The 27,313-nt window shown below is 49.1% G+C and overlaps 2 protein-coding genes across 4 annotated transcripts; both read right to left on the reverse strand.

Annotated features, from left to right (window-relative positions):
- Positions 1-1,989: 1,989 nt before the first annotated feature.
- LOC308469491 (uncharacterized protein) lies at positions 1,990-12,805 on the reverse strand. Of its 2 annotated transcripts, XM_080992021.1 has the most exons (5): positions 12,448-12,792; positions 10,013-10,742; positions 7,203-7,338; positions 5,610-5,861; positions 1,990-3,520 (listed from the first exon to the last, which is right to left on the reverse strand). In XM_080992021.1, the coding sequence occupies exons 1-5, from the start codon at positions 12,483-12,485 to the stop codon at positions 2,607-2,609; spliced, it is 2,070 nt and encodes a 689-aa protein (XP_080848147.1). In that variant the 5' UTR covers positions 12,486-12,792; the 3' UTR covers positions 1,990-2,606. The 2 variants fall into 2 exon arrangements, with proteins under 2 accessions (XP_080848147.1, XP_080848148.1); XM_080992022.1 differs by lacking the exon at positions 5,610-5,861 and having other exon boundaries at positions 12,448-12,805.
- Positions 12,806-15,696: 2,891 nt separating this feature from the next.
- On the reverse strand, positions 15,697-26,861 carry LOC308466654 (uncharacterized protein). Of its 2 annotated transcripts, XM_080987587.1 has the most exons (5): positions 26,751-26,861; positions 24,062-24,224; positions 22,449-23,101; positions 21,463-21,592; positions 15,697-20,381 (listed from the first exon to the last, which is right to left on the reverse strand). In XM_080987587.1, the coding sequence occupies exons 2-5, from the start codon at positions 24,132-24,134 to the stop codon at positions 18,958-18,960; spliced, it is 2,280 nt and encodes a 759-aa protein (XP_080843713.1). In that variant the 5' UTR covers positions 24,135-24,224; positions 26,751-26,861; the 3' UTR covers positions 15,697-18,957. The 2 variants fall into 2 exon arrangements, with proteins under 2 accessions (XP_080843713.1, XP_080843714.1); XM_080987588.1 differs by lacking the exon at positions 24,062-24,224.
- Positions 26,862-27,313: the final 452 nt, after the last annotated feature.

Consider the following 27,313-nt stretch of genomic DNA (forward strand, 5'->3'; position numbering starts at 1 on the left):
AAATTAATGGCATGGATCTAGTGGAATAGGAAAGTCTTCAGCAGCCCTTGTTTAATAGGTTATTGTATTTTAGTGTTTTGTTGGAAGCTGCCCAGAGTAGCTGGGGAAACCCAGCCAGATGGGCGGGGTAAAAATAATAAATTATTATTATTGTAACGATGAAGCAGAAGATGTTTGCTGAATCTCTATTGGCAGAATATTCCTCAATAAGGTAAAAAGGTAAAGGACCCCGGACGGTTAAAGTCCAGTCAAAGGCGACTATGGGGTTGCGGCGCTCATCTCACTTTCAGGCCAAGGGAGCTGGCGTTTGTCCACAGCTTTCTGGGTCATGTGGCCAGGATGATTAAACCACTTCTGGTGCAACAGAAGACCATGACGGAAACCAGAGCGCACAGAAACGCCATTTACCTTCCTGCCACAGTGGTACCTATTTATCTACTTGCACTGGTATGCTTTTGAACTGCTAGGTTGGCAGGAGCTGGGACAGAGCAATGCGATCTCAATCCGTTGTGGGAATTCGAACCACCAACCTTCTGATCGGCAAACCCAAGAGGCTCAGTGGTTTAGACCACAGCGCCACCCTCAATATTGGGCCGATGACACTACAGGTTCAGTTTCTTGTTGCCGTCAAATGAGCCTCATTAGGTCAGGGAACAGCCAACGATGCTCCTGTGTATGATCTCAGTGATGCAGCCAGGATCTAAGGCAGGCATAGGCAAACTCAGCCCTCCAGATGTTTTGGGACTACAACTCCCATCATCCCTAGCTAACAGGACCGGCGGTCAGGGATGATGGGAATTGTAGTCTCAAAACATCTGGAGGGCCAAGTTTGCCTATGCCTGATCTAAGGGTTCAGGCGGTCCCCAAGGTGCCCTGGACCTAAGTTGGGTTTTCTAAATTAAGACAAGGACCTTTAACCTGCCTCAGTAGCAAACGGGTGACCAGCACAGAAGCTTAAACCACTGTGCCACATGATATCGGGCAGATGCCCCCATCAGCAGCCTGGCTGCCACTTTCTACACCTGGACCTGGTACAGGGAAGACGGGCAGGTGTGGATGGGCCGAGGGCAGGCTGAGTTTGGGGGAGCAGTGACTCATTCTCCCTCATGAACCAGCCTCTCCTGCTGGGTGGTCCTTCTTTCCTTGATACTCCTCTGAGGAAGCCCCCTCAGTTTCCAGGTCTGGTCTCCAGACATAGACCCTCCCAGGAGCTTGGGACTGACACCTGTCTTTCAACCTCTTTGCCTTGGGTTTTGAAACTTAAGAAGTATATTTTCAGAACCCACCTTATTTTTCTGATTTTAATGTGCTTGAAACATCACGGTTCAATTGTTGCAACTCGCCCTTCACCCTTAAAACTGAAAAATCATTTATTTATTCTATACGTGTGGTTTAAAATTATTCTTATTTATTCAATTTGTATACAGTGGTACCTCGGGTTACATATGCTTCAGGTTACAGACGCTTCAGGTTACAGACTCCGCTAACCCAGAAATAGTACCTCGGGTTAAGAACTTTGCTTCAGGATGAGAACAGAAATCATGCTCCGGCGGCTTGGCGGCAGCAGGAGGCCTCATTAGCTAAAGTGGTGCTTCAGGTTAAGAACAGTTTCAGTTTAAGAACAGACCTCCGGAACGAATTAAGTACTTAACCCGAGGTACCACTGTATAGCCGTACCTCGGAAGTCGAACGGAATCCATTCCGGAAGTCTGTTCAACTTCCAAAATGTTCGGAAACCGAAGTGCGGGTTTTGATTGGCTGCAGGAAGCTCTTGAAGCCAATTGGAAGCCGTGGAAGCTCCGTCAGGCTTCCAAAAGAACGTTCGAAAACCGGAACAGTCACTTCCGGGTTTGGGGCGCCCGGGAGCCAAAACGTCCGAGTACCAAGGTGTTCGGGATCCAAGGTATCCACAAGTCTTAGGGTGGTTCGCAAGAGTGTGTGTGTATGTCAAAGAGAAAAAATGAAAATGAGCAATGAATACAAACAAAATTCCCAAGGTGAATGTATTTTTTTTTTACTCTAGGAAATATTCATTTAGGAGGGGGAAAAACAAGTACAGGTTCACAATAGCACACACGCGTGCAAAATACATTATCACAGTTATTTACCTGTTTGGTTTCTCACTTGCCCTTCACCACAAGGGTGGGCTCCAACCATATAAAAATACAAGGTTAAAATCAGCTTTAAACGATATACCTATAGAACAGACTGGATGTTGCGCCTCTGGCCGATGATGAAATCTGCACGACAAAGATGCCAGATGTGAGGAGGGAATTCCAGAGTTTAGGGGCTGCTGCTGCAAAGGCCCTGTCTCAGGCTGCCACCCACCAAACGTCTGATGGCAGAGGGGCTTCCCAGAGCAGGGTCCCCTCTGCCCATTTTAACACTCCAGAGAGTCTGTAGGGAAGGAGGTGGTCTCCCCGATATTTAGGGCTACCCCTGGGCTTACTTTTAATTTTGTTTTTAAGTTGTATTCATTCAACTTCTTTTATTATTGGTTGTTAGCCGCCCTGAGCCCGGCCTAGGCTAGGGAGGGTGGGGTATAAATAGAATTTATTATTATTATTATATTATTATTATTATTATTATTATTATTATTATTATTATTATGTGGCTCCCCCCTTGTGAATCCTTTCATGCCTAGCCAGGGTGGTGTGAGTGTTGAAGCTCTTCCCACAGGCTGAGCAATGGTATCGCTTGGCCCCCGCGTGCGCTGTCCGCTCGTGGAGCATGAGCTGCTGCCGCTGGCCAAAGCTCTCTGCGCAAAGGGAGCACTTGTGCGCCAGCTTCTCTCCCGCGTGGCTCTTCTTATGTCGGATGAGGCCCGGGCGGGAATGGAAGCGCTTCCCACAGTGCGGGCAGGCGTGGGGCTTCTCGCCCGTGTGGACCGTCATGTGTGCCAGCAGCACTGACTGGTAGCTGAACCTCTTGCCGCAGGTGGCGCACTGGTGCGGCTTCTTCTCGCCCGTGTGGATCCGCTGGTGCACCAGGAGGTGCGAGTTGCAGCTGAAGCGCTTCTCGCAGAAGGAGCAGCCGTACGGCCTCTCGCCCGTGTGGGTCCGCTCGTGGCGCGTCAGGTCAGAGATCTGGACAAAGGTCTTCCCGCACGACAGGCACATGAACGGCTTCTCGCCCGTGTGGATGCGTTCGTGCATGAGCAGGTTGGAGTTGCAGTTGAAGCGCTTCTCGCAGAAGGAGCAGCCGAACGGCTTCTCGCCCGTGTGGGTCCTCTCATGGCGCGTCAGGTCAGAGACCTGGACGAAGCTTTTGGGGCAGTAGGCGCACTTGAAAGGCTTCTCCCCGGTGTGGGTCAGATTGTGCCTCAGGAGGTTCTGCTTGCGGTTGAAACTCTTCCCGCAGTTGCCGCACCGGAAAGCCTCTTCTTGGAGCGGGGCCCTCTCGCGTCTGGGCCGAGAGACGCTCTCCGCTGCTGTTCCCGGGTGCTCGCCGTCCTGCCGGACCTCTGGACAGTCCAATCGCCCGTATTTCTCGTCACACTCCCTCGACTGGTCATCATAACCTGTTGGAATGGGGGGGAAAACCACCCAAAGTCATTTTGTTGGTCTTCACTCAGGGGAAGACTCGCGGGGTCCGAACTGGAGAAAGGCCCCAGCTAAAGAAGAACTGATGGAATATGCGTAGCTTGCGGATCTAACATATAGAATAAGAGAGCAAGAAGAACATACGTTTATAGAAGATTGGGAAATGTTTACTGAATATATGGGGGGAACTATCTACACTTGAAAATGTTGGCAGCATTAAAATACAGTGGTACCTTGGTTCTTGAACTTAATCTATTCCAGAAGTCCATTCGACTCCCAAAACAGTTTAAAAACCAAGGCGCCAATTCCGATTGGCTGCAGGAGTTTCCGGAACTCAAGCAGAAGCTGCGTCGGAAGTTCGGCTTCCAAAAAATGTTCACAAACCGGAACACTTGCTTCCAGGTTTGCGGCGTTTGGAAGCCGTTTTGTTAGGCAACTAAGCCGTTCGAAAACCAAGGTACGACTGTAAATTCTACAGTGTAAACAAATTTTAAGGTTGTTTAATGAATATTTCAAATTGTAAAATAGAAAACTTAGTAAAAATCATACATGAATTGGTGAAAAGTGAAAAGCTATTGCAAGAATACCAAAAAAAAATACACACTACAGTGTAATAACCTAGGAAAGAAACATTTCCTGCCATTATTTATCAACGCAGAGGGCTGGATTAGATAACAATTGGGGATCCCTCCAACTGTACAATTCTATGAAAGAGTTACCCAAGGATGGGCTTTGTGACCTGTGATTTTTTACTAAAGTGTAAAGTGGTGCGTGTTGGGGCAAAAAAAAAATTCCAAATTTCATATCTGTCTGTCTACGCACTTACTGGGTCTGAACTGGCGACGATGTACCATAAACAAGACCATGGGGCTGTAGTGGATAGTTTGATTAAGATGTTTACCCAGTGCATGGGGGAAAAATAAAATAAAAAGGGGAAGTTCCATAAACAGTTCTGGCTCTGGCCTTGCCCACCTCTAGCTAAATTTTCTTAAATACAAGGTGTGACTGGAAAGTTGGGTGAATGGTCACAGAAATCGGACAGCGAGAAATATTCAAACATACAATTGGCATCGGAAACCCACAAAACGTTCACAATTGTGTACGGAGATGAAGCTGTAACTCGAAAGACGGTGTATGAGTGGTTTAAGGTTTCCATGAAGGGCAGCAAACTATTGAAGTGACCCTCCGTCTGGATATTGATACGGGATCGGTGTTTGTCCATCTGAATGATGGCGGAAGAATTGCATATTCCACGTGAAATTGTTACTGAGGTTCCTGAGTTGTCCCACCCTCCATATTCTCCCAATCTGGCCCCATTGGATTACTTCCTTTTTCCAAAACTGAAATCTGAAAGGGCACAGATTTCCCAACATTTCACACGTCCAAGCTGCTGTGACAAGGAAATGGAAAGCATTACAAAAAGGACTTGGAGATCCCGGGCCACAGGGAGGTTAGGCTGGCCTCAACCAGAGCCAGGGCTTTTTCGGCTATGGCCCCAATATCTGGTGGAATGCTCTGTCACAAGAGACTAGGGCCCTGAGGGACTTGACATCTTTCTGCAGGGCCTGCAAGACCCAGCTGTTCCACCAGGCCTTTGGCCAAGGCACCAGGTCTTCTGTAATCCTCATAGAACTCTAGCCCAATGGTTGCCATTAATTTGACTCTGAATTCATTTTAGAATGAATTGATTTTAGAATGCATTTCAATTGATTGTGATTTTATGTAAACTGTGTTGTTTTTACTGTTGTTAGCCGCTCTGAGCCTGGCTTCGGCTGGGGAAGGCGGGATATAAATAAATTTATTATTATTATTATTATCCAGAAGTTTCCAACAGTTCTACAAACGTTGTCAGCGGTGCAATGTATCCAAGGCGGCTTACTTTGAAGGCCTATAGGGCCTGTGTGTTCAAATATTTCTCGCCGTCCGATTTCTGTGACCATTCACCCAACTTTCCGGTTGCACCTTGTAGAATAAATCACTGGCTTCATCCCCCAAAAGATCACCCTTCAAGGGGATGTCGCTTTGACAAAAAACAGTAGTTCCCTAACCCTTCATCCTGTCTCTTACCAGGGTGGGTTTGTCGCTGGGCAGCGATTTCTGTGTTGTCTCCTCCACAAAGCAAGGTTTGTTCATTGCTCTCCAGACAAGATTCTTGCTGCTCCTTTTGCCCAAGCTGACTTTCTGGGAGGCCTCCCTGCTTGTGATTCGGGGAAACATCCTCTTCCGCTGGCTCCGCAGATGTTCCAGTTGGATCTGCCTCCTTCAAATCCTCTTCTGCACATTTCTCCTCCTTCCTTACATTCATCCAACCTTTCGTTGCTGGAGAAAAGAAGCAGGGAGGTCATTCGCTTGGGCGTAAATGGAAATGTGGAATTAAGAAATGAAGACCAGGAAACTGCCATTGCTTGCCAGTTCATATCCGGGGCTAACTGAAGGCGCTCACGCTAGTGTTTAAAGCCTTGAATGACTTGGGACTTAGGCCCCAAATCTCTGGGAGAGTGTCTCCTTCCCTACTGACCCTCTCGGCTGTTTAGATCAGTTGTTTGACGTCCCTAAGATGTTTGTGACAGGGGTCTGTGGCAGTTCCTGAGATTCCCTCCCCACAGAGGCTTGTCTGGCGCCTATTTCAATTTATTCTAAGAGGTCTACAAGAAACGTTAACATTGTCCATAAAAAGTTAAAATATTTAGAAGCGGTTCATTTAAAAAAAATGCATATAAAAAATAACAAACGCGATCCGAAAATGGGAGTAGAAATGCTGATTTGACGTTATTACATTTTTATTTCAGCTTCTATTTATGCTGTCATGACTCTTAGGGTGGATTAAAGATCTTCAGCAGAAGGCCATCTCTGCATGTCTCCTCCCTCTGGGGTGAGGCCAGCAGGGTCGGTGTCTTCACGGTGGTGGCTCCTCAGTTTCAGATCACTGTTCTGAGAGCGTTTATTATATATATTATAGAATAATACTTTGTTATACAGTGGTACCTTGGTTCCCAAACGGCTTAGTTGTCGAACAAATTGGCTCCCGAATGCCGCAAAACTGGAAGTGAGTGTTTCGGTTTGTGAAGGTTTTTCAGAAGCCAAACGTCCGACGCGGCTTCCGCTTGAGTGCAGGAAGCTCCTGCAGCCAATCGGAAGCCCCGCTTTGGTTTTTGAACCATTTCGCGAGTCAAATGGACTCCCGGAACGGATTAAGTTCAAGAACCAAGGTACCACTGTACTTTATAATAGGAGCCCAACTTTTCCTGGACCTCTTTGGACAAGGAGCAATGTTTATTAAATACAGCTCTTTTAAAATGCTTCCACTGTCTAATCTTCACCTTTCTCAAGAAACTACGAATGTGACTTCCAGGAGATACCGTACTTTTCCGTGTACAAGACTAGGTTTTTTTTTACTTCAAAGTTATGTGGGAAACTGTGGGTCGTCTTATACACGGGGCATTCCCCCCCCCCACTTCTCTTAACTTGGAGTCCCTAAAAATATGGGGCGTCTTATACACGGAAAAATACGGTATTTAAGAGTCTTCAAATTCCTGTAATGTAAATGTAGCAGCTCCGGGGTGTGTGTGTGTGTGTGTGTGTGTGTGTGAATGCAGCCATAGCTGAAGCCAAACCACAAACCTCCACAAGCCCAAAATCTAAACCCACAAGCAACCTTACCCAACAGCTCAGCATCCCTGCTGACTTGCTCCTCTTTGGCCCGCTGGCCAAACACATTCCACCCGAGGTCAGACAAAGTCTGTTCTGCCTCAGAGGACTCTGTTGCCACCGCCTCTTCTTCCGGTGGATTCAGCCCCTGAAATTGCACCAAGGATATATGTGACGTTAACATATGAGAGTGCTGGAGGTGAAATAGTTAAACAGGTTACCCAATCAGAACCCAGGGGGTGGAGTCAGAGGGACTATAAAACCAGCTCTGGGAGGGGCGAAGGGAGGAGTTTGTTGGGAGTTGGGTGATTGGTTGGAGTGGGAGTGAATTGGGATAGAGTCTGTGGGTAGGTTGAGTTAGCGTAGCAAAATAAGCTGAGTCAGGAACAGTTAGGAGCTAGGAAGACAAGTAAAAAACTGAGAGGTGGTTTAGTGAGTGAGAGCAGGTAGCGGAAGTTATAGGTCTGGATAGGCACCCCATGATTGCAATTGACCGATACCGTTTATGAAACCACACGCTTGTTAAACCGCAATAAATAAACAGAAGTTTATGTTCCAATTTAACCCTGACTGGACTCAGTATTGTACCAGGTAGGGCCTGGGTGGTGGCAGCGAGAAATAAAGTGGTGGCACAGGGATCAATAGATGGTGAAACGTCCGGGGACCCTGTGTGATCGCCACAATATCTTTTTAGGGCAGAGAAACAAGATGAGACAGAGGATGACTCCTGTGCATGTCTCCAATGTCAGCTCAGAGCCACGGAAACCGAAGCGCTTACTTATTGGAGTAACAAATAAATCATGTTGAAAAATAAGGTTGAGGTGCAAGAATCAGAAAGGGACAAATCAAAGTACAGTGGTACCTCAGGTTAAGTACTTAATTCGTTCCGGAGGTCCGTACTTAACCTGAAACTGTTCTTAACCTGAAGCACCACTTTAGCTAATGGGGCCTCCTGCTGCTGCCACGCCGCCGGAGCACGATTTCTGTTCTTATCCTGAAGCAAAGTACTTAACCCGAGGTAATATTTCTGAGTTAGCGGAGTCTGTAACCTGAAGCGTATGTAACCTGAGGTACCACTGTATGTGAAGGACGTGCAGCCATGCACGAGAATAGTGAAAGGTGATGATTGGAGCAATTACAGCAAGCTTCGGATTTTGCAAGGCGCTTCAAAAGCTGATATATGCATACATTAAATGTACACAACATCAACCCCCCCATTCCAATATGCTGCAATATGCTAGGGTTGCCATACATCTGGAATTTCCAGGACATAGCCAGAGTACTGCAATCGGAAGCAGTGTCCGGGCGCAAATTGTTGAAAGGTCCGCAAAAATCCAGACATAGGGCAACCCAAGTCTAGAATTTTCTTAAAAATAGCTCAGCTTTGGCCAAAAAGAAAAAAGAAAAATAAAGCTCAAGAACTTTACCAAAAGTTTTTGAAACATGGCAACCCTATAACATATAATGCTTCAGACGACACCTTATGAACTCATGGATATTTACATTGATGATTTCATGAGATTTGTTTCAGAACCTGGGAATCTTAAGGAAAAAAACAGCAACGTGGTTCCCTGGAAAATGTTCTGATGCCCATTTTTTTCTAGAACACCCTTCTCTCTGCCACCCTCTTTGTGGAAAAATACATTTTCAGAAATGGATAGGGGGACTTCCGGTAAGAAGATGGCGCCTGAAGCAAGTCTCCTGTGCGTCTCAGAAGAGTGAGTAGGAGTTTTAAAAAAATAATAAGGGGAAAAGATACACTCCCAGAAAACTAATAATAATAATAATAAATTTTATTTATATCCCGCCCTCCCCAGCCGAAGCCGGGCTCAGGGCGGCTAACAACAATCAAATAATCAAACAATCAAATAATCCAACATTCTAAAACATTTCATTATAAAAATTAATTAAAATCAAATTAATGGCAACCGTTAAGCAAAATTCTGTGCAGGTTGCCAAAGGAGGGAGTCAGGCTGGGCCCTGACCAAAGGCCTGGTGGAACAACTCTGTCTTGCAGGCCTTGCGGAAAGATGTCAGGTCCTGCAGGGCCCTAGTCTCTTGGGACAGAGCGTTCCACCGGATTGGAGCCGCAGCCGAGAAAGCCCTGGCTCTAGTTGAGGCCAGCCTAACCTCTCTGAGGCCTGGGACCTTCAGGATGTTTTTATTTGCAGACCGTAGGTTCCTCTGTGGGGGATACCAGGAGAGGCGGTCCCGTAGGTACGAGGGTCCTAGGCCGTATAGGACTTTGAAGGTTAAAACCAGCACCTTAAACCTGATCCTGTACTCCACCGGGAGCCAGTGCAGCTGGTATAGTACCGGATGAATGTGATCTCCCAGCGAAGACCCCATAAGGAGTCTCGCCGCGGCATTCTGCACCCGCTGGAGTTTCTGGGTCAGTCTCAAGGGCAGCCCCACGTAGAGTGAGTTACAATAATCCAGTCTGGAGGTGACCGTCGCGTGGATCACAGTGGCTAGGTCAGGGCGAGAGAGGTAAGGGGCCAAGCTTATATCCCAGCCAGATAAGGACTCCGGGATTCGCTGGACGGCATTTTAAACATCCTCCCTTCTTTTGAGGCGCTTCTAAAGCCCTTTGAAATCCCGCTGAAGCCATCCAAAACGGCTGGACGGCAACTGTCGACACCTAAGACAGTCCCCTGCCTTTGGCCGCAGCTCCTGAAACCCAGCAAAAGCTATTCTTCTGCCTAGATAGGGATAGGGAAAATGTCCCACCACAGAATGCCATCTGGACCTCTTCCCTTCTACATCAGGACAGGTGAAAATCTGCCCTGCCCTGATCCCGGGCTGCTCAGGATCCCTCTCACCTGTGGTCGCTGCCTCGCGGCCTCTGGCTGCCTCTGCAGGTAATCCTCGGCCAGGGCCACCGCCTGGGAGCAGCTCTCTGGGCTCCGTCCCTTGACCCAGTCCTGCACCTCCGCCGGCAGGATGGTCAGGAGCTGTTCGAGAAGCAGCAGCTCCAGGATCTGCTCCTTGGTGTGCTTCTCGACCCTTAGCCACCCGTCGCAAAGCTCCAGCAGCCGGCGGTGAGCCCCTCTCGGCCCCTCGGCCTCCTGGTAGCAGAAGCGCCTGAAGCGCTGGCGCCGAGTCTCTCTCCGGAAGCTGTCCCATTGCAAGATGGCCGCCTTCACTTTCCCATAATCCTCTCTGTCCCGGCCCTCCAGCCGGCTAACGGCCCGCTCGGCTTCCCCGCTGAGGGCCGGCAGGAGTCGGGCCGCCCACTCCACCTTGGGCCACTGGCAGGCTTCGGCCACTTGCTCGAAGGAGGCCAGGAAGCCCTTGGCGTCGTCCCAGGGGGTGGGCTCCTCCGGCAACTGGGGGACCCCCCAGCCAGAGTGGGGAGACTCCAGGGTCCTCAGGAACTCCTGCAACTGGGCATCCCAGTGCCGGTGCAGCCTGTCCTCTGGTTCCTGCTTAATCTGTTCTCCGGATCTCCGGTTTTGTCCTCTAGGGCTGGGGGCATTTCTTGCTCCTGCCACCCTTTCCCACACAGGCGGTGCGACGTCCATTTCCTCGCCAGCCACTCTTTCGCAGTCTCTAGGTCAAATAAGAGGGGAATGGGGTTAGGCGCAACAGCGGCTGAGGCTGCCACAAGCCAAGGCACTTCTCCTGTGAGGGAAAAAACAGAAATGAGAGATGTTGTAAACAAGATCTGCCCTTCTTCCCTTATGGGGTATCCAAGAGCCCATATAGAGTCCTTAAGTGGGTTCCCTATCGGTAGGAGAAAATAACAGAAGCCAATCAAAGAATATTGAGAAGCAAAGCAGCTAGTAAGCCTGATCTTTATTAAAGCTGTTGCAACAGGGTGCTCCCCTCACATACAGGAGGATGGAGGAGGACCCAGAACAAAGGTGTGCTTGCCCTTATATAGACATTTTAAATTGCCTGCCCTGGAGTCCAAGACCACCCCCAGAAACATCATACATACATCACAGAAAAGGCGGTCTACAACAGAAATCTGAGTGCGTTGTTTATGTCCTGTCTGGCAGATTACCGGTTAATGGTCACTTGATTGGATTACCTGGGGAGCCTGGCCAGTCTTTTGCAATGATAAATACTTAGTTCCTGAGCCAGGTCACAGACTCACCCTATTCATACACAGACATACCCTTAAGACAGGATTTGTGAACGAAAATACAATGGGGAGGCTTTTCCATTTTCCTTTGACCTTCGGCCAAGGGTTCCCCATTATTATTACATTATAACAACATTAACTTACTTTGAATAAACATACACAAATTTATTGATTGTTAACATAATAGACAGATGATTTAAGGATCATGATAATTTGATAATATGCAGAGAATAATATGTGTTGAAAAATCAGAGAGAGGAACTGAGGGAAGTCTGGGGGGGAGGGAGGGAGGGTTCCTTTTTGGGGAGGGGGGAGGGGAAAATGGGGGGAATGAAAAGAAGATATGTTTTGATAATTTGTTATGTTGAAATTCTCAATAAAAACAATTTTAAAAAAACAACATTAACTTACAACTGTACTATAACTATTTACAAATGGCAGCCATACGAAATTGGATCTGCTGCAGGAAGCCCACATTTAACTGGTGCAAATTCAGCTTTACAAACTTGGCAATTTTATTTTTATTTGTAAAAGGGGTAGAAAGAGGCAGGCGTCCAGGAAAAAAAGACGTTGGCAATCCTATTGAACCCAAAATGTTTTTGGCTATGCGCACTAGGGCAAAAGATTCCGGCATTGCAGGGGGTTGAACTAGATGACCCTCATCCGCCATGGCCAGAATGGGAATGATGGGAATTGAAGTCTAGCAATATACGCCCTGGACTAAACTATAGCACAGCTACTCCTTTGGAAACTTATTACGAAACCAACTGTTATGACACCCGCTCCTTTGCCTCCTCCTTCCTTGCCAGCCAGGGACCTCCTGCTTCTGCACTCCCACTCACCCCGTCCCTGTTCCTTCCACGGACTTCCCAAGCCCACAATTGAGTCCATTTAGTTCAATAGTGCCTACACTGGCTGGCAGCGGCTCTACGGATCGAAGCCCTGCCTTATCAGGAGACGCCGGGGATCAACCCTGAAACCTTCTGCATGCAGTGCAGATGCTCTACCCACTGAACCTCAACCCCCTTCCCAAGGAGCGCGCAGGAAGCCGCCTCCTAGGGAGATGCACCGTTAGGTCCGCCCAGCTCAGCACCGTCTGCACTGACCGGCAGCCGCTCCCCAATACAGCGGGCGGGGGAGGGAAGAAGAGCCCGCTCCCAGCCTTACCTGGTGGCGGCGGGATTTGAACCCGAGACCTTCCGCATGCAAAGGGTGTCCTCTGCAACCAACTCCCAGCTGGAGACCTTAATTAAAATAAACCAGTTTCCGGAGGAGGGCTGGGAGGAGGAGGAGAAGGAGGAGGAAAGCTCAGCCCAGCTTTGCAAAGGGGGACGGATCAAAGGGGAGGCGCGCTTTGTTCCATTTCACAACGCGCGGCTCACTCCGGAGTGAAGCCGGCATGGATGGCAGGCAGTTCTGCAGAGGGGCGTCCCTTCTAACCTCCAGGTCGCCATTTCCAGGGAGGGAGGGAAGGGGATCCCCCTCCCCAAATCCTGGCTCTGCGCCCACCCCAAAAAAGCTCCCGCTTTCTGCACCTGGTGCAAAAGCCTTTTTATTTCTCCACCTGCAAGGGGGCCTTTTCGGGGAGCAGCCTCTTAACAGCCGCCTGCTTCTGGCTCTCCGTTGAACAGGCAGGACAACCGGTGAAGAAAGTGGGAGGAAAGCGGGTCTGAAATGCTGTATGAAACACCCACCCACCCTATCCACCCATCCCTTTGGCCCCCTATATGGCAGCGCCAGGCACTTGGGAGCCGGAAGTGAGAGCACCAAGCCGCCCTATGCTTTCCCCTTCCCTCTTTGGCCAAGGAGCCGCTACCTTTCATATCGCGCAGGCGCGCGCTCTCTATTGGTCCGCCTAGAGCAGTGTTACCTACACGGGCCGGCAGCGGCAGGTCCAGACGGATGACGTACTCACTTCTTTGGAAATGCTGCGCTTTGACATATGGAGCACAGCAGGCTGCCCTGGTACTGAGCTAAACCATCGGGCTCAGTATTGCCCACACGGACTGGCAGCAACTTTCCCATGTTTCAGCCCTACCTGGAGGCGCCAAGGCAAATCAGGTGGTCCTCTTCCTTTACAGGGATGTAGTCAAACCATTGGTCCACCTAGCGCAGTAGTGCCAGCACTGACTGGCAGGCGCTCACCAGGATTTCAAAGAAACCTTTTGTCCCAGCCATACCTGAAGATGCCAGGTATGCATGGAAAGCAGGGTCTCTTCCCCCTGGCCCTTCCCCAGACACTCCACCCATATAATCCCACCTGCTTATTCTCTGCCCCCAAATCCATGATCATTTTGAGGGTTCCCTACCTGAAAAGGTTTCCCCCAGTGCTCTGTGTGTGATTGGGTTTTCCCCCAATGTATTTCTCTTTCCTCTTGGTTTTCACGTACCTATGTGGAGCTTGTGGCCAGTGCGGCTGATAAAGCAGTTAACACATTTATTAGATATTGGTTGTTGTTTAGTCGTTTAGTCGTGTCCGACTCTTCGTGACCCCATGGACCAGAGCACACCAGGCACTCCTGTCTTCCACTGCCTCATGCAGTTTGGTCAAACTCATGCTGGTAGCTTCGAGAACACTGTCCCACCATCTCGTCCTCTGTCGTCCCCTTCTCCTTGTGCCCTCCATCTTTCCCAACATCAGGGTCTTTTCCAGGGAGTCTTCTCTTCTCATGAGGTGGCCAAAGTATTGGAGCCTCAGCTTCACGATCTGTCCTTCCAGTGAGCACTCAGGGCTGATTTCCTTCAGAATGGATAGGTTTGATCTTCTTTGCAGTCCATGGGACTCTCAAGAGTCTCCTCCAGCACCATAATTCAAAAGCATCAATTGTTCGGCGATCAGCCTTCTTAATGGTCCAGCTCTCACTTCCATACATCACTACTGGGAAAACCATAGCTTTTACTATACGGACCTTTGTTGGCAAGGTGATGTCTCTGCTTTTAAGATGCTGTCTAGGTTTGTCATTGCTTTTCTCCCAAGAAGCAGGTGTCTTTTAATTTCGTGGCTGCTGTCACCATCTGCAGTGATCATGGAGCCCAAGAAAGTAAAATCTCTCACTGCCTCCACTTCTTCCCCTTCTATTTGCCAGGAGGTGATGGTTTTTTGTGTTTTTTTTATGTTGAGCTTAAAACCATATTTTGCGCTCTCCTCTTTCACCCTCATTAAAAGGTTCTTTAATTCCCCCTCACTTTCTGCCATCAGTTATTAGATATAGGGTTGCCATATTTCAGAAACAGGACACCCTGAAAGTTACTGAGCTTTTTAAGACAACCCCCAAAGTTTGTTGAGCTCTTTCCTACAAAAATGGCTATTTTTTCGATTGACTAGCCAGGACAGATCCAGGACAAAGCACCATCTTTCAGAAATTGCCCCCACCCCGGACATCAATTCCATCTTTAAAATCCCAGTAATATCCAGGGAAATCCCTATTAAATAATAATAATTAAGAACATAAGAACCTGCTGGATCAGGGTTCAATGGCCCAACTAGCCATGGCAAGGGTGCCAACTTGAATAAAATATATTTTGGGGGGATGATGTGGTGCACATACAACATTCAAATGGCAATGCCCATCAATTTTATTTTATTGTGGGGCCAAAGAGGAAGAAAGGCCCCTAGGGGTTGGCTCCTATGAGTCATGGAATCAGAGAATTGCAGAGCTGAGAGGGATTCTGTTCTCCGCTGGCCGACAAGATGCTGTGGGAAACTCGAAAGCAGGACCTGAGCACAAGAACGCTCTCCCTTCTTGTGGTTTCTAGCCATCAATAGCCCACTCCTCCGTGAATTTGCCCAATCCTCTTTGGAAGCTAGCCATACTGTGGGAGGGAGTTCCGCCGTTTAACTCTGCGCCACACGAAGGACTTTCTTTTACCACTGTTGCGGCTACATTCACAACTAATCTCGCAGCCCGACCATCTGACGAAGAGGGAATGATGGAAAATCTGTTGTTTATTACTATCACATTACTTTAATAAAGGTAAAGGGGCCCCTGACCATTAGGTCCAGTTGTGACCGACTCTGGGGTTGCGGCGCTCATCTCGCTTTATTGGCCGAGGGAGCCGGCACATAGCTTCTGGGTCATGTGGCCAGCATGACTAAGCCGCTTCTGGCGAACCAGAGCAGCACACGGAAACGCCATTTACCTTCCCGCCGGAGCGGTACCTATTTATCTACTTGCACTTTGACGTGCTTTCAAACTGCTAGGTTGGCAGGAGCAGGACCAAGCAACGGGAGCTCACTCCATTGCGGGGATTCAAACCGCCGACCTTCTGATTGGCAAGTCCTAGGCTCTGTGGTTTAACCCACAGCACCACCTGCGTCCCTTACTTTACTTTACTTTACTTACTTTAATAGCCCCCACCAAAAAGTATTAATTGAAATAAAACACACACACACACACAAAAAAACCCCCAACACCATGAGGTGGGTGAAACTTTTATTTCAGCATGGAAAAGAAAATATTTTTCTTCAGGAGGTTCATGTCATTGCGGAGGTGCGAAATCTTTGGCCCACCAAATGTTGCTGACCTACAACTCCCATCAGACCCAGCAAACATGGCTGATGGCCAGGCCTGCTTCTTGGGGTTTCAAGGGAACCTCTCACAAATTTAATAATGAAAAATTCAATTTCGTTAAAGGAGTACAAAGGGACGAGCCACACAATAAGTTCATTTGTGGGTGATGCTTGCACTTAGGCTGACTCCAGCGTCCTCCGGCCTTGGGTGCCCAAATGTTGTTGGACTACAACTCCCATCACCCCCTGCCATCTTAGCCAATGATGAGGGATGATGGGAGTTGTAGTCCAACAACAAGGTTGAAGAAGATTATACAGATTTGAGCAGCTCACAGCTGGAAACTCTTAATTTAGTTGCTACATGTGATTTTGGGGGCAGGAGGGGATTAAAAAAATATGAAAAGTTTTATGCATTAACATGCCCAACTGAACATATACCGTAATAATAATAATCTGAATTTAAAACATGCCAAAAAAACATACCAAAAGTTTTGTAATGGTTATCCCCCGCAAACTGGAAATTGCTGAAAAATGGGAGTTGAGTTCAGCAACTTCTGGAGAGTGTGAGGTTTGAGAAATCTGCCTTAAGTCTGTTCTACTCTAGATCATGATTTCAAATTCCCAGTGACTATGAGATTTAGGAACATGATTTTTGTGCCACGTGGCAAAGGGGGATATTGCTGCAGGGCGAAACCAGCGGGTTCAATCTGCTCTGTTGCACATACCTTGGTGAGACTTGAGAACAGATGAGAGAGGATAGCACAGGGCCCTCCAGCATAGCTGTCAACTTACAGATTTGAAAATAAGGGACCAGCGGTCTCGAAAATAAGGGATCAGCAGCCAAAATAAGGGATTTTAGTCAACCAGCAGCCAAACGAAGCCTCAAGTGGTGGTTCCCACAGTGCAGCAACCCGGCAAAGGGGATGCAGCAAGGAAAACGACCGTCACCTCTCTGCTGGGAAGCGCTGAGCAAAGGCGAGTCCCCAGGCAACGCGGCCGATTTGAGTGGCACAAGGCATGCAAGCTCCACCCCCCAGTCGTTCTTAGACTCCTTATTGGGTGAGCAATGCAGCCAAGCAACACAGTTGGAGCCTCCCTCCTCCCTGGCCGGCAGGGAGGGAGGGAAAGGAGCTGCTTCCTTTGAAACCTGGGGAATTTAAGGGACATCATCAATAAGGGACAGCAGCGGGACATGGCGTTGGGATAACAGACTGTCCCGCCAAATAAGGGACGCTTGACAGCTATGCCCTCCAGGTGTTGCTGAACTACAACTCCCAGAAAGCAATGGTGGGAGTTGTGGTTCAGCAACATGGGGAGGGCACCAAAGGTCCCCCTGCCACCTTCCAACCCACGACTTCCAATCGGTATCTGTGACGTACAAATTTGAGCAACTACAACTCCCATCATCCCTGACCAGTCAATGGATGATGGGAGTTGTAGTTGAACGACAGCTGGGGGGACCCAAGGTTGCCAGAACAATGAGCCCCAAAGGAAGGAGGGAGGAGAAACTTTGGCCCTCCCAAAGGTTTCGGAACTACGACTCCCATCGGGCGCAGCACAAGCACATGGGAGTTGTAGTTCAGCAACACCTGCAGGGTTCCCTGCACCTGTACAAAGGAAGCAAGCTCTCGCAATAAGTGGCGACTCTTACCCAAAATGGGAGCCGTCCCCTGTGAAAGTAGCATCCTGGATTTGGAAGCCAACTTTCTGTGCGACTTGCGCCGTGAGTGAAGTTGAACATACAGGCGGCTGCAGAGCCCCGGCGATTTCAGAGAGGCTCTGGCAAGCACAAAAATCATTCCCTGTGTGCAGACACTGCTGCTGCTCCTCTTTCTGGGCCACTTCCCGTCTGGTTAAAAAACAAAAACGCGAACTCGAAGCCCCACATCGGAGTCCCCTCTCCTGTTGCGCACGGATCCTTTCCCATGTTTGGAATTCCAACCGCCCCATTTTCTCTCTCCCAGGTCCGCTCAACAAAGCACCTCGACTCAAAACTAATTCTCTCTCTCTCTTCGCAATTTAGAAAATAATAAAACAGGACCTACCCAGTCCCAGAACTTTCGACCGCTTTGATACAATCGGCAAAGCCAAGCCATAAAGTCTGGACAGCATTACTTTCAGCTTATGTGTAGCCCTGCCTCTAGAAAAGTAGCAGGTCAGCGAAGTTGTATCCCTTACACGCTACATATCTACCTGCAAGGATTTTTCTTTCTTTTTTTTCGTGGCGGAGAGGTGGTGTGCACAAAATATTCCCACATCTAAAACATCTCTGCACTGCAGCCTATAGAGGTACGGTCTGAGAATTGGTTCCCCCACCCCGCAAAAAAAAGGAAAGAAAAAAAAAAGGTGAGATTTCAAGTGGCAGGATGGACTTATAGGTAGCACAGAAATCAAGGCAAAAAGCAGTGGGTTCTGGCTTCAGGGAACGCAAAATCAGGTTCGCTGATGGCTGGTAGGGTGGAACGCTAGGAGCCTAACAGTAGGTGGCGCCACAGCCAACGACAGAGTCAACAGCAGGCAAAGCCAACTCGTTTTTGTCCCCATCTCCCTCCTCCCTGCTGGGTTCTAAAAGAGCAACATTGAGGGGAGGAAGGCGACAGGCAGCGCCACCCCTGGGCTGGCAGTTGGGGGCTATCTGGGTGCAGACTGAGGTTGGTGGGGCAGTGCCTTGTTTGCTCCTAATGGGCTGTTTCCCACTAATCAGGTCCCTCTTTGTAGGTTTCAAAGGCTTAGCACTCTGAGCACCCCAAGCCTAGAGGGCTCCTCCCTCCTCTATCTGGAAAAGGGGTACACATTGAGAAGAGCCAAGTGGCCGGGACAGGATGGGCGTTTTGGAGAGATTTGCTTTCTCCCCACCTGCATTTTCAGGCACCTTCGTTTTATGCACTCGGAACAAACCTTCTTCCCAGAGCAAGCGATTTGCCATGACTTTTGGCCTAGGTGGGCTTGTGACACTCCTGTTCACTTTTAAAGGGGTTTATATCGATCGGTGCCCGACTCTGGTAGCGGCGGGAAAATAATGCATCGATATTCCAGCACAGCTGCCCGAAAAATGCCCCTTCTAGAGAAGACGGGGCGCTAACGAAATGCCAAAGACCCAAGTCTTATTACGAAAAGGGGAAGAGAGGAGGATTTGATTATCTACTAAGGTTCATCCAACCGATTTTTCATGAGTTTCCTTCTGCGTGGATTCTCTGATGACTAATGAGGTTTGAGCTCTGCGTGAAGCTTTTCCCACAGTCCAAACACCGGTATGGTTTCTCCCCTGTGTGTGTCCTCTCATGTGCCACGAGGCTAGAGCTGCCACGAAAGCTCTTCCCACAGACGGAGCACTGAAAGGGCTTCTCGCCGGTGTGGATTCTCTGATGTGTAATGAGGTGTGATTTGTAGCTGAAGCTTCTCTCGCACACCACGCACTGGAAAGGCTTCTCTCCCGTGTGGATCCTTCTGTGCGCGCTGAGGCGGGAGCTGACGCTGAAGCTCTTCCCGCATTCGCCGCACTGGTATGGCTTCTCGCCCGTGTGGATCCTCTCGTGGCTGACTACTTCCGAGCTGCGCAGGAAGCTCTTCCCGCAGAATGAACACCGGTAGGGCTTCTCCCCGGTGTGGGCCCTCTCGTGCGCGAGGAGATCTGAGCTTTCGCTGAAGGTTTTCCCACAGTCCAGACATATAAACGGTCTCTCGCCTGTGTGGCTTCTCTGATGCTTCCTGAGGCGAGAGCTCACGCTGAAGGTTTTCCCGCACTCAGAGCACTCGTATGGCTTTTCCCCCGTGTGGATTCTCTGGTGGCTGTTGAGGTACGAGCTCTGGCTGAAGCTTTTCCCGCACTCCAAGCACTTGTACGGCTTTTCCCCCGTGTGGATCCTGTGATGCGTGATGAGGTTCGAGATGTCGCTGAAGCTTTTCTCGCACACCGAGCACTGGTAAGGTTTGTCGCCGGTGTGGATTCTCTGATGACTAACAAGGCCCGAGTTGCGCCGGAAGCTCTTGCTGCAGTACAGACATTTGTATGGCTTCTCTCCAGTGTGGGTCCTCTCGTGAGCGATCAGTCCCGACTTCACACTGAAGCTCTTGGCGCAGTGCGAGCACTTGTAGGGCTTCTCTCCCGTGTGCGTCCTGCGGTGGGCAATGAGGCTCGAGCTCACGCTGAAGCTCCTCCCGCAGTCGGAGCACGTGTACGGCTTCTCTCCCGTGTGGGTTCTCTCGTGAACGATAAGGCGCGACCGGAGGCTGAAGCATTTGCCGCACACCGAGCACTTGTGAATTTTCTCTCCGGCTTGGTCTGAGCCCTGACTGAAGTTTTCTTCGTAGACGATGATCTTCATGGGCAGCTTGCCCTCGCCCGTCTCCTTCTCTGCCGCGGCTACACCGAGATCTTCGTAACCACCCGCCAATGGGATGGATTTTTGCAGCCTCTTCCTGGGTGGCTTTTTCGACGGCTTATCTGATTGCGGCGGCCTTTCAGGTAGGTCTTTGTCAAAGAGAGGGAAGGTCTCCTCAAGGCCTTCATCGGATGCCTCACGCAGCCCCTCGTGCTCCCTGTTCTCTGGCTGGGGGCTCCCTTTGTTGTTCTCACTAGGGCACAGGTTGCCTAAAAGGAACAGTTTTGGGGATTAGCACTGATAATCATAATCGTCTGTTTTATCTGAATGCCACTTTCTCACAGAACGGTGTCCAAAATGGCACAAATCATATCAAGTGAGCAGTAAGTGTGCTTTTATGTAAGTCGGAAGGTGCCCAGAGTGGCTGGGGCGATCCAGTCAAATGGGCGGGATACAAATAATAAAATTACAGTGGTACCTTGATTGTCTAACTTACTCCATTCCAGGAGTCCGTTCAACTCCCGGAACCGTTCGAAAACCAAGGTGCGGCTTCCGATTGGCTACAGGTGCTTCCTGCACTCAATCGGAAGCTGTGTCGGACGTTTGGCTTCTGAAAAGTGTTCACAAACCAGAACACTTCTGGGTTTTCAGTGTTTGGGAGCCGAAACATACGCGTACCAAGGTGTTCGAGAACCAAGGTACGACTGTATTACTGTTATTATTAAGTTCCAAACATATCAGAAACAATTACAAATCATCAGTCTCAGTCACAGACCTGATAGAAATTATCACAATATCAGCAAGAACCCCAAAACAAATTTAAGAATCAAAATCAACGGCTTGGCTCTGGGACTTCAGAAGTTCAGAAACTAATATAGAGTCAGACCATGGATCTAGTGAGCATAATATTGCCTATGCCAATTGGCAAGATTTCAGGCTGACGTCTCTCCCAGCCTTAGCTGGAGATTCCTGTCTCTCCCCAACCCCCTTCTTTCTTTTCTCTCCCAGCCTTTCCCTCTCTCTCCCCCTTCTCCTCAGTCGGTATAACAGGAGACTCCTGATCTCGGGGTTGTGGGTTCGAGCCCCACATTGGACAAAAACATTCTGGCACTGAAGGGGGTTGGACTAGATGACCGCCATGGTCACTTCCATCTCTATAATTCTATGATCCTTTCCCAACCTGTCTCTCTCCCTTCCCCATCTCACCAAGCCTGCCTCTCCCTTCCTGTCTCCCCCTTTGTTTCTCTTCTAGCTCTCCGCTTAATGGTTTGGGTCACAGGAAGCATGTTGTGCATGCCAACATCCAAAGGAACCAATTTTAAAATTCAAATGAGCGCAGTGGCACCTTACCTCGTGAAGAACTGTCCTCCGCAGCAGTCTCCTCCTTGACCTCTAGGCCCTGCTGTCTCTGCTCAGGGTCCAACAGAGCTCCTTCGGCCTTCAGGGACGTCTCCCTGGCATCCTCAAACAATCCCGGCACCTGAAAGACCAGGAAAGAGGCTGAAAGATACAGCATGGGGGGGGGGGGGGAACGCCACAGGCGAAGACAGATTCTAAGCCCACCCTGAACAACTCTCAGACCTCCCTTACCATTTCTTGTTGCTGTTGGTAAGCCAGAACAGAAAAATCAGCTTCATTCCCACGACGGGTCGTTATTTATTCATGTTTTTTTTTAAAAAAATATTTCTTGCCTGCCCTTTGTAGTAAGGTCCCAAGGCGAGTTAAAACAATTAGAACACAATATTAAAAAGCAATTTAATATTGGGACCAAAAAACCCACACACACTTTGAGTGTCAAAACCAAAGGTAAAGAGGTGGGTCTTCAGCGGTCTCCAAAAGCTGTGCAATGGGGGTCGCTTGTGCAGAGGATGCACTGAGGGGCCACCCCACAGAATGCTCTCTCCTGGGCTGCCACCCCGCTAACTTCTGAGGGAGGAGGAACAACCAGGCGGGTCCCCTCTGCCAACCTCAGCACCCAAGAGGGTCTGTAAGGAAGGGGATGCTCTTTCAGATATTTGGGCTATATCCAATGCAAGTGCTGTTGAGAATTCTATCCATTATATTTTCTCTGCGCAATCGGAACGGATTTCAGGAACCAAAAAGTCGTATTGAAAAAAGTCGACTTTCGCGCTGTCTAGCCCCACAAATGGCCACTAGGTATTTCGTTTTGGCGACTGTAACCCTGGTTTGAGGAGCCATTTGGCGCCCCATGGCCTGGGGAGAGTGAGTGTGGCCAAGCAGGGGGCCTGACAGACAGGTCTGGAGGGCCACATTTGCTTCCTGGGATGGAGGCTGCCTATACCTGGATGAAAGATTTAAGAGACCCAATATCTCACTTGTGCTTCCGGCCTTTCGGGCTCTCGCTGCCTCTGGAGAAAATCCTCGGCCAACATCACCGCCTGGGCGCAGGTCTCCGGGCAGCCATCTTTGACCCAACTCTGGCTCTCTGGCGGAAGGATGGCCAGGAACTGCTCCAGGATCAGCAGCTCCAGGATCTGCTCCTTGGTGTGCCTCTCCGGCTTCAGCCACCGGTGGCAAAGGAACCAGAGGCGGCTGCAGGCCTCGCGGGGCCCGTCGGCCTCCTTGTATTGGAACAGGCGGAAGTGCTGCCGCTGGACTTCGGTGCTGATGGCGTCGACCCGCAAGATGGCCGCCTTCACCTTCCCATAATCTCCCGCTTCCCTCTCCTCAAATCGCGGCCCTTCCTCTTTCAGGCCCGGTATGAGCTGTGACATCCACTTTCCCGGACGGGTGTCAACAGCCTTCTCAATGGATGTCAAAAATATATCGTCCCAGCGCGGCGGGTCTGGAAGCCGGGGGTCGTCCGCTTCCGAATGAGACGTCACCACCATCTCCGTGACGTCCCTCGTGCAGACTTCCTCGCGTGCGGCAGCCGCTTCATTTTTCACCAGAGCAACGTGGTTGGTCACACCAGCGTCCTCAGAAACGTGTGTCTGTCTTCTAGGGCCTCCATCGGCCATTTTCTCACCTGTTGTATATAATTTGTATTACATTTTCTGTTGTACAATTCAAGGTACTCCTTAAGAGATCAATGACGTTCCTTTTTCTCTTTCCATGGTTCATTTTACATATCATAAATACCTGCATAGTTTACAAAAACTATACCATTCAGTATTCCATTATTACACCTAAAGGTAAAGGTAAAGGGACCCCTGACCATTAGGTCCAGTCGTGGCCGACTCTGGGGTTGCGGCGCTCATCTTGCTTTACTGGCCGCGGGAGCCAGCGTACAGCTTCCGGGTGACATGGCCAGCATGACTAAGCCGCTTCTGGCGAACCAGAACAGCGCACGGAAACGCCGTTTACCTTCCCGCCGGAGCAGTACCTATTTATCTACTTGTACTTTGACGTGCTTTCGAACTGCTAGGTTGGCAGGAGCAGGGACCGAGCAATGGGAGCTCACCCCGTCACAGGGATTCAAACCGCCGACCTTCTGATCGGCAAGTCCTAGGCTCTGTGGTTTAGACCACAGCGCCACCCGCGTACAGTCTTCTAATTCTCTTATAGTATATGTTAAGTCTGCGAGTTGTGCATATTCTGTCAACTTAAGTTGCCATTCTTCTTGGGTTGGGACCTCACTCATTTTCCATTTTGGGGCTAACGAAACACAGGCCACAGTGTTGGCATACATAAATAAACTTTTTTGACCCCTAGGAATTTCAGTCTGAATTATCCCCAACAGGAAGGACTCTGGTTTTTTGGGGAAAGTACTTTTTAACATTTTTTCCCAATTCATTATGGATCATTTCCCCATACTCTTTCACCCTTTAACAGGTCCACCACATATGAAAGAATGTACCCTCGACCTCATTGTATTTCCAGCACTTATCTGATTCAGTCTTATGCAGTGTTATGCAAGCCTACTCTTGAGTTAAATGCCATCTGTAAATCATTTTCAAGTAGTTCTTCTGCCTGCCCATTTTCTCACCTGCCCACTCCGTTGGAAAAGGTTCCTGGAGGCCCAGCGGAATGGTCCCCACCTCCTCCTCCTCCGAAGCCATTTTCTCTCCCCAGATCGAGGGCAGCTTTAGCCCAGCTTGGCTATCTCCACTCCAGATTCAACCCCTTCTGTGTCTTCTTACTAAATGCAGCTGGGTTGGGTGTGAGAAACAACACTTTTATTTGTTTGTAAAGATAAATGCCCAATGGCAACAACAATAATAATGAATAGATACGACCTGCATCCACGATCTCTGCTTTCCCCAAACAAGTGAAGACCTTTTTTGTTCCAACAGGATTTCCTAGCTGGGCAAATGGGGTCTTTACTGCCAGTGTCCTCTTGGAACCTTAGAATTATAGAATCATTGACTTGTAGAATTGGAAGGGACCCTGGGGGTCATCTAGTCCAACCCCCTGCAATGCAGGAATCTCAGCCAAAGCATCCACGACAGATGGCCACCCGACCTCTGCTTAAAAACCTCCAAGGAAGGAGAGCCCACCATCTCCTGAGGGAGTCCGTTCCACTGTCCAAACAGCTCTTACTGTCAGAAAGCTCTTCCTAATGTTTAGTCAGAATCTCCTTTCTTGTAACTTGAAGCCATGGGTTAGAGTCCTACCCTCCAGAGCAGGAGAAAACAAGCTTGCTCCATCTTCCATGGGACAGCCCTTGAGATAGTGGAAGATGGCTATCCTATCTCCTCTCAGTCTTCTCTTTTCCAGGCTAAAGATTCCCAGCTCCTTCAACCATTCCTCATCAGGCTTAGTTTCCAGACCCTTGATCATCTTGGTTGCCCTCCTCTGCACACATTCCAGCTTGTCAACATCCTTCTTAAATTGTGGTGCCCAGAACTGGACACATTATTCCAAGTGTCGTCTGACCAAGGCTTTTACTTCCCTTGATCTGGACACTATACAGTCATAGCTCAGGTTACAGACGCTTCAGGTTGCGTTTTTTCAGGTTACGGACCGCTGAAACTCGGAAGTACCAGAGTGGGTTACTTCTGGGTTTCGGTGGTCACGCATGCGCAGAAGTGCTAAATCGCGCTTTGCGCATGCACAGAAGCGCCGAAACACAACCCGCGCGTGCGCAGACGCAGGTTGCGAATGTGCATCCCACACAGATCACGTTTGCAACCCAAGCGTCCACTGTACTTGATGTTGATGCAACCTGGAATAGCATTAGGGGTTTTTTTGCTGCTTGACTCATGTTAGGTCTTGTTTTTTTTTTAAAAAAAAATGTTGGTTTTGTGTCTTTTAACAGTTTTTAATTATTTTGTGTGTAAATCGTCTTGAGGCAGTCGTTTAGAAGGAAATTCATAAAACAATTGTAATAAAAAATATTAATAATTACAGTTAGATTGATTATTATTATTGGGATGTTGTCAACTCATTCATTTCATCCGCGCAAGTATTTCCACTTGTGCAATGGAGCCTCCCCCACTTATTCTTCAGATATGGGAAGTGTGCAGGGTGTCAGGATTCACAGAATGCTGTGTGAGATAGTAAGTCTGCAGGCTTGAGTTTGCTGGCTGATGCAATCAGCCTGCAATACTTTCTATGGAAGTGCTGGGTCAGAAAGACTCAGCAGTAATGTGCTGTCAGTTGATTGGCTGTCATTGGTTTAAAAGGAAAACCTGTCCATCAGTAAGTGTGGTGGTGCAGAAGAGTGTGGTGAGAGAGAGAGAGAGAGAGAGAGAGAGAGGTCTTCGTATTTGCCTTAAGGTGCAGCCAGGTACTCTGTCTGACTGTATGAACTGCTCGTGTATTATAGCCTGTAGATATTTGTATATATAGCTCACAATAAATATACTGCACTGAAGAACCTGGAATTCTGAGCATTTCTGCTAAAGCGCTGCGGAGAATTCGCGACACAGGGTGCAGACTTGGTGTGAACGGGGGATGTTCCTCTGCCCAAGTAGAAATCCTTGTGCTGATGGAACAAGTTAGCTAGATGCAGCCCATTCGTAAGAATTCTTAGTAATGAATAAAGATTAATAATCAACAATGAGCCTCAGTTGGTTGAGCATGAGACTTAACCTCAGGTTCGAACCCCGTATTGGACAAAAGATGATTGCATTGCAGGGGGTTGGTCTAGATGACCCCAGTGTGCCTTCCAGCTGACAGTTCTACGATTCATTTAATCCCGCCTGAGGCCAGGCTAGGCGGAGAGGCAGCGATCTTCAGAGCTGAGCAAGTATTTAAACCTCAAACCTTCCTGGCTCGATGGCCCACACTCTTCCCCGCCACACCAGATTGGGGACAGCGCAGCAACCCTGTGCATCTTTACTCAGAAGCAAGTTCCCCTACAGACTATAATCTGGAGTGGGAGGGAAGCACTGCAGGGATACGAATGCATTGTATTCCAGGATAAGATCTCGTGCATCTAATGAAGCGGGCTGCAGTATCCCCGAAGCAGACAACCATCATCAAATCGTTAGCCTTCCAGGTCACACAAGACTCTTTGTTGTCAGGGCTCCCCTCTCTGGAAATGACCGTCCTTGCAGGAATTCTTACATCATTCAGGCATGGACGGTTGGCTGAAATCTCCTCTTTATTATTATTATTTGCAATTTCTGTCCTTAATCATCATCATTCTGTCTTTAACCATCATCAATAATAATAATAATAATAATAATTGCACATGCATCTCCCCCAACTCTCCTCCATCAGTCACTCACCTTTTGCAAAGATTGCAAGGTTGCAACCCTTCCTTGCAAGGTGGGTGCAAAACACAGATCCCTGGGAGCTGGATGCACAATTCAGAAGGCGAATCTGCCCTCCCCCCTCCTCGCAACTCCCCTCTTTCTCCTCCCCCTCCCGCCACAGGAAGGAACTCGCCAGCCCCCGAAAGGTCCTCCCCCAGGACCTCGCTCTCGAGTCCCGCCCCGCCTCTCTAGCAACGGCCCACTCTGTCGCTTTAACCCCTTGCGCGCCTCGCGGCAAAGCAAACCAACCATGCGGGGTTCGCGTAAGGCGGGCGCGGGAGGCTTTTTTTAGTCCGCTTTCCCTGCTGGACCCCCTCGAGAGGTGGGGGTGGGGAGTAGGTGCCGCGATGGGCGGGGCCAGAAGCAAAAGGGGCGGAGCGGTTGGCTGCAAAGTTCCATCTTTTTGTTGCAATGTCCAGTTTTGCACAATAGGCTGGTTGCTTTTTTTCTTTCTTTCTATTTTATTACAAAGGATCATGGAATTGCAGAGTTGAAAGGGATCCCCAAGAGTCATCGAGTATAACCACACTGCAATA

Source organism: Podarcis pityusensis (assembly GCF_964106645.2).
Source record: "Podarcis pityusensis genome assembly, chromosome: 2".
NCBI lineage: Eukaryota > Metazoa > Chordata > Lepidosauria > Squamata > Lacertidae > Podarcis > Podarcis pityusensis.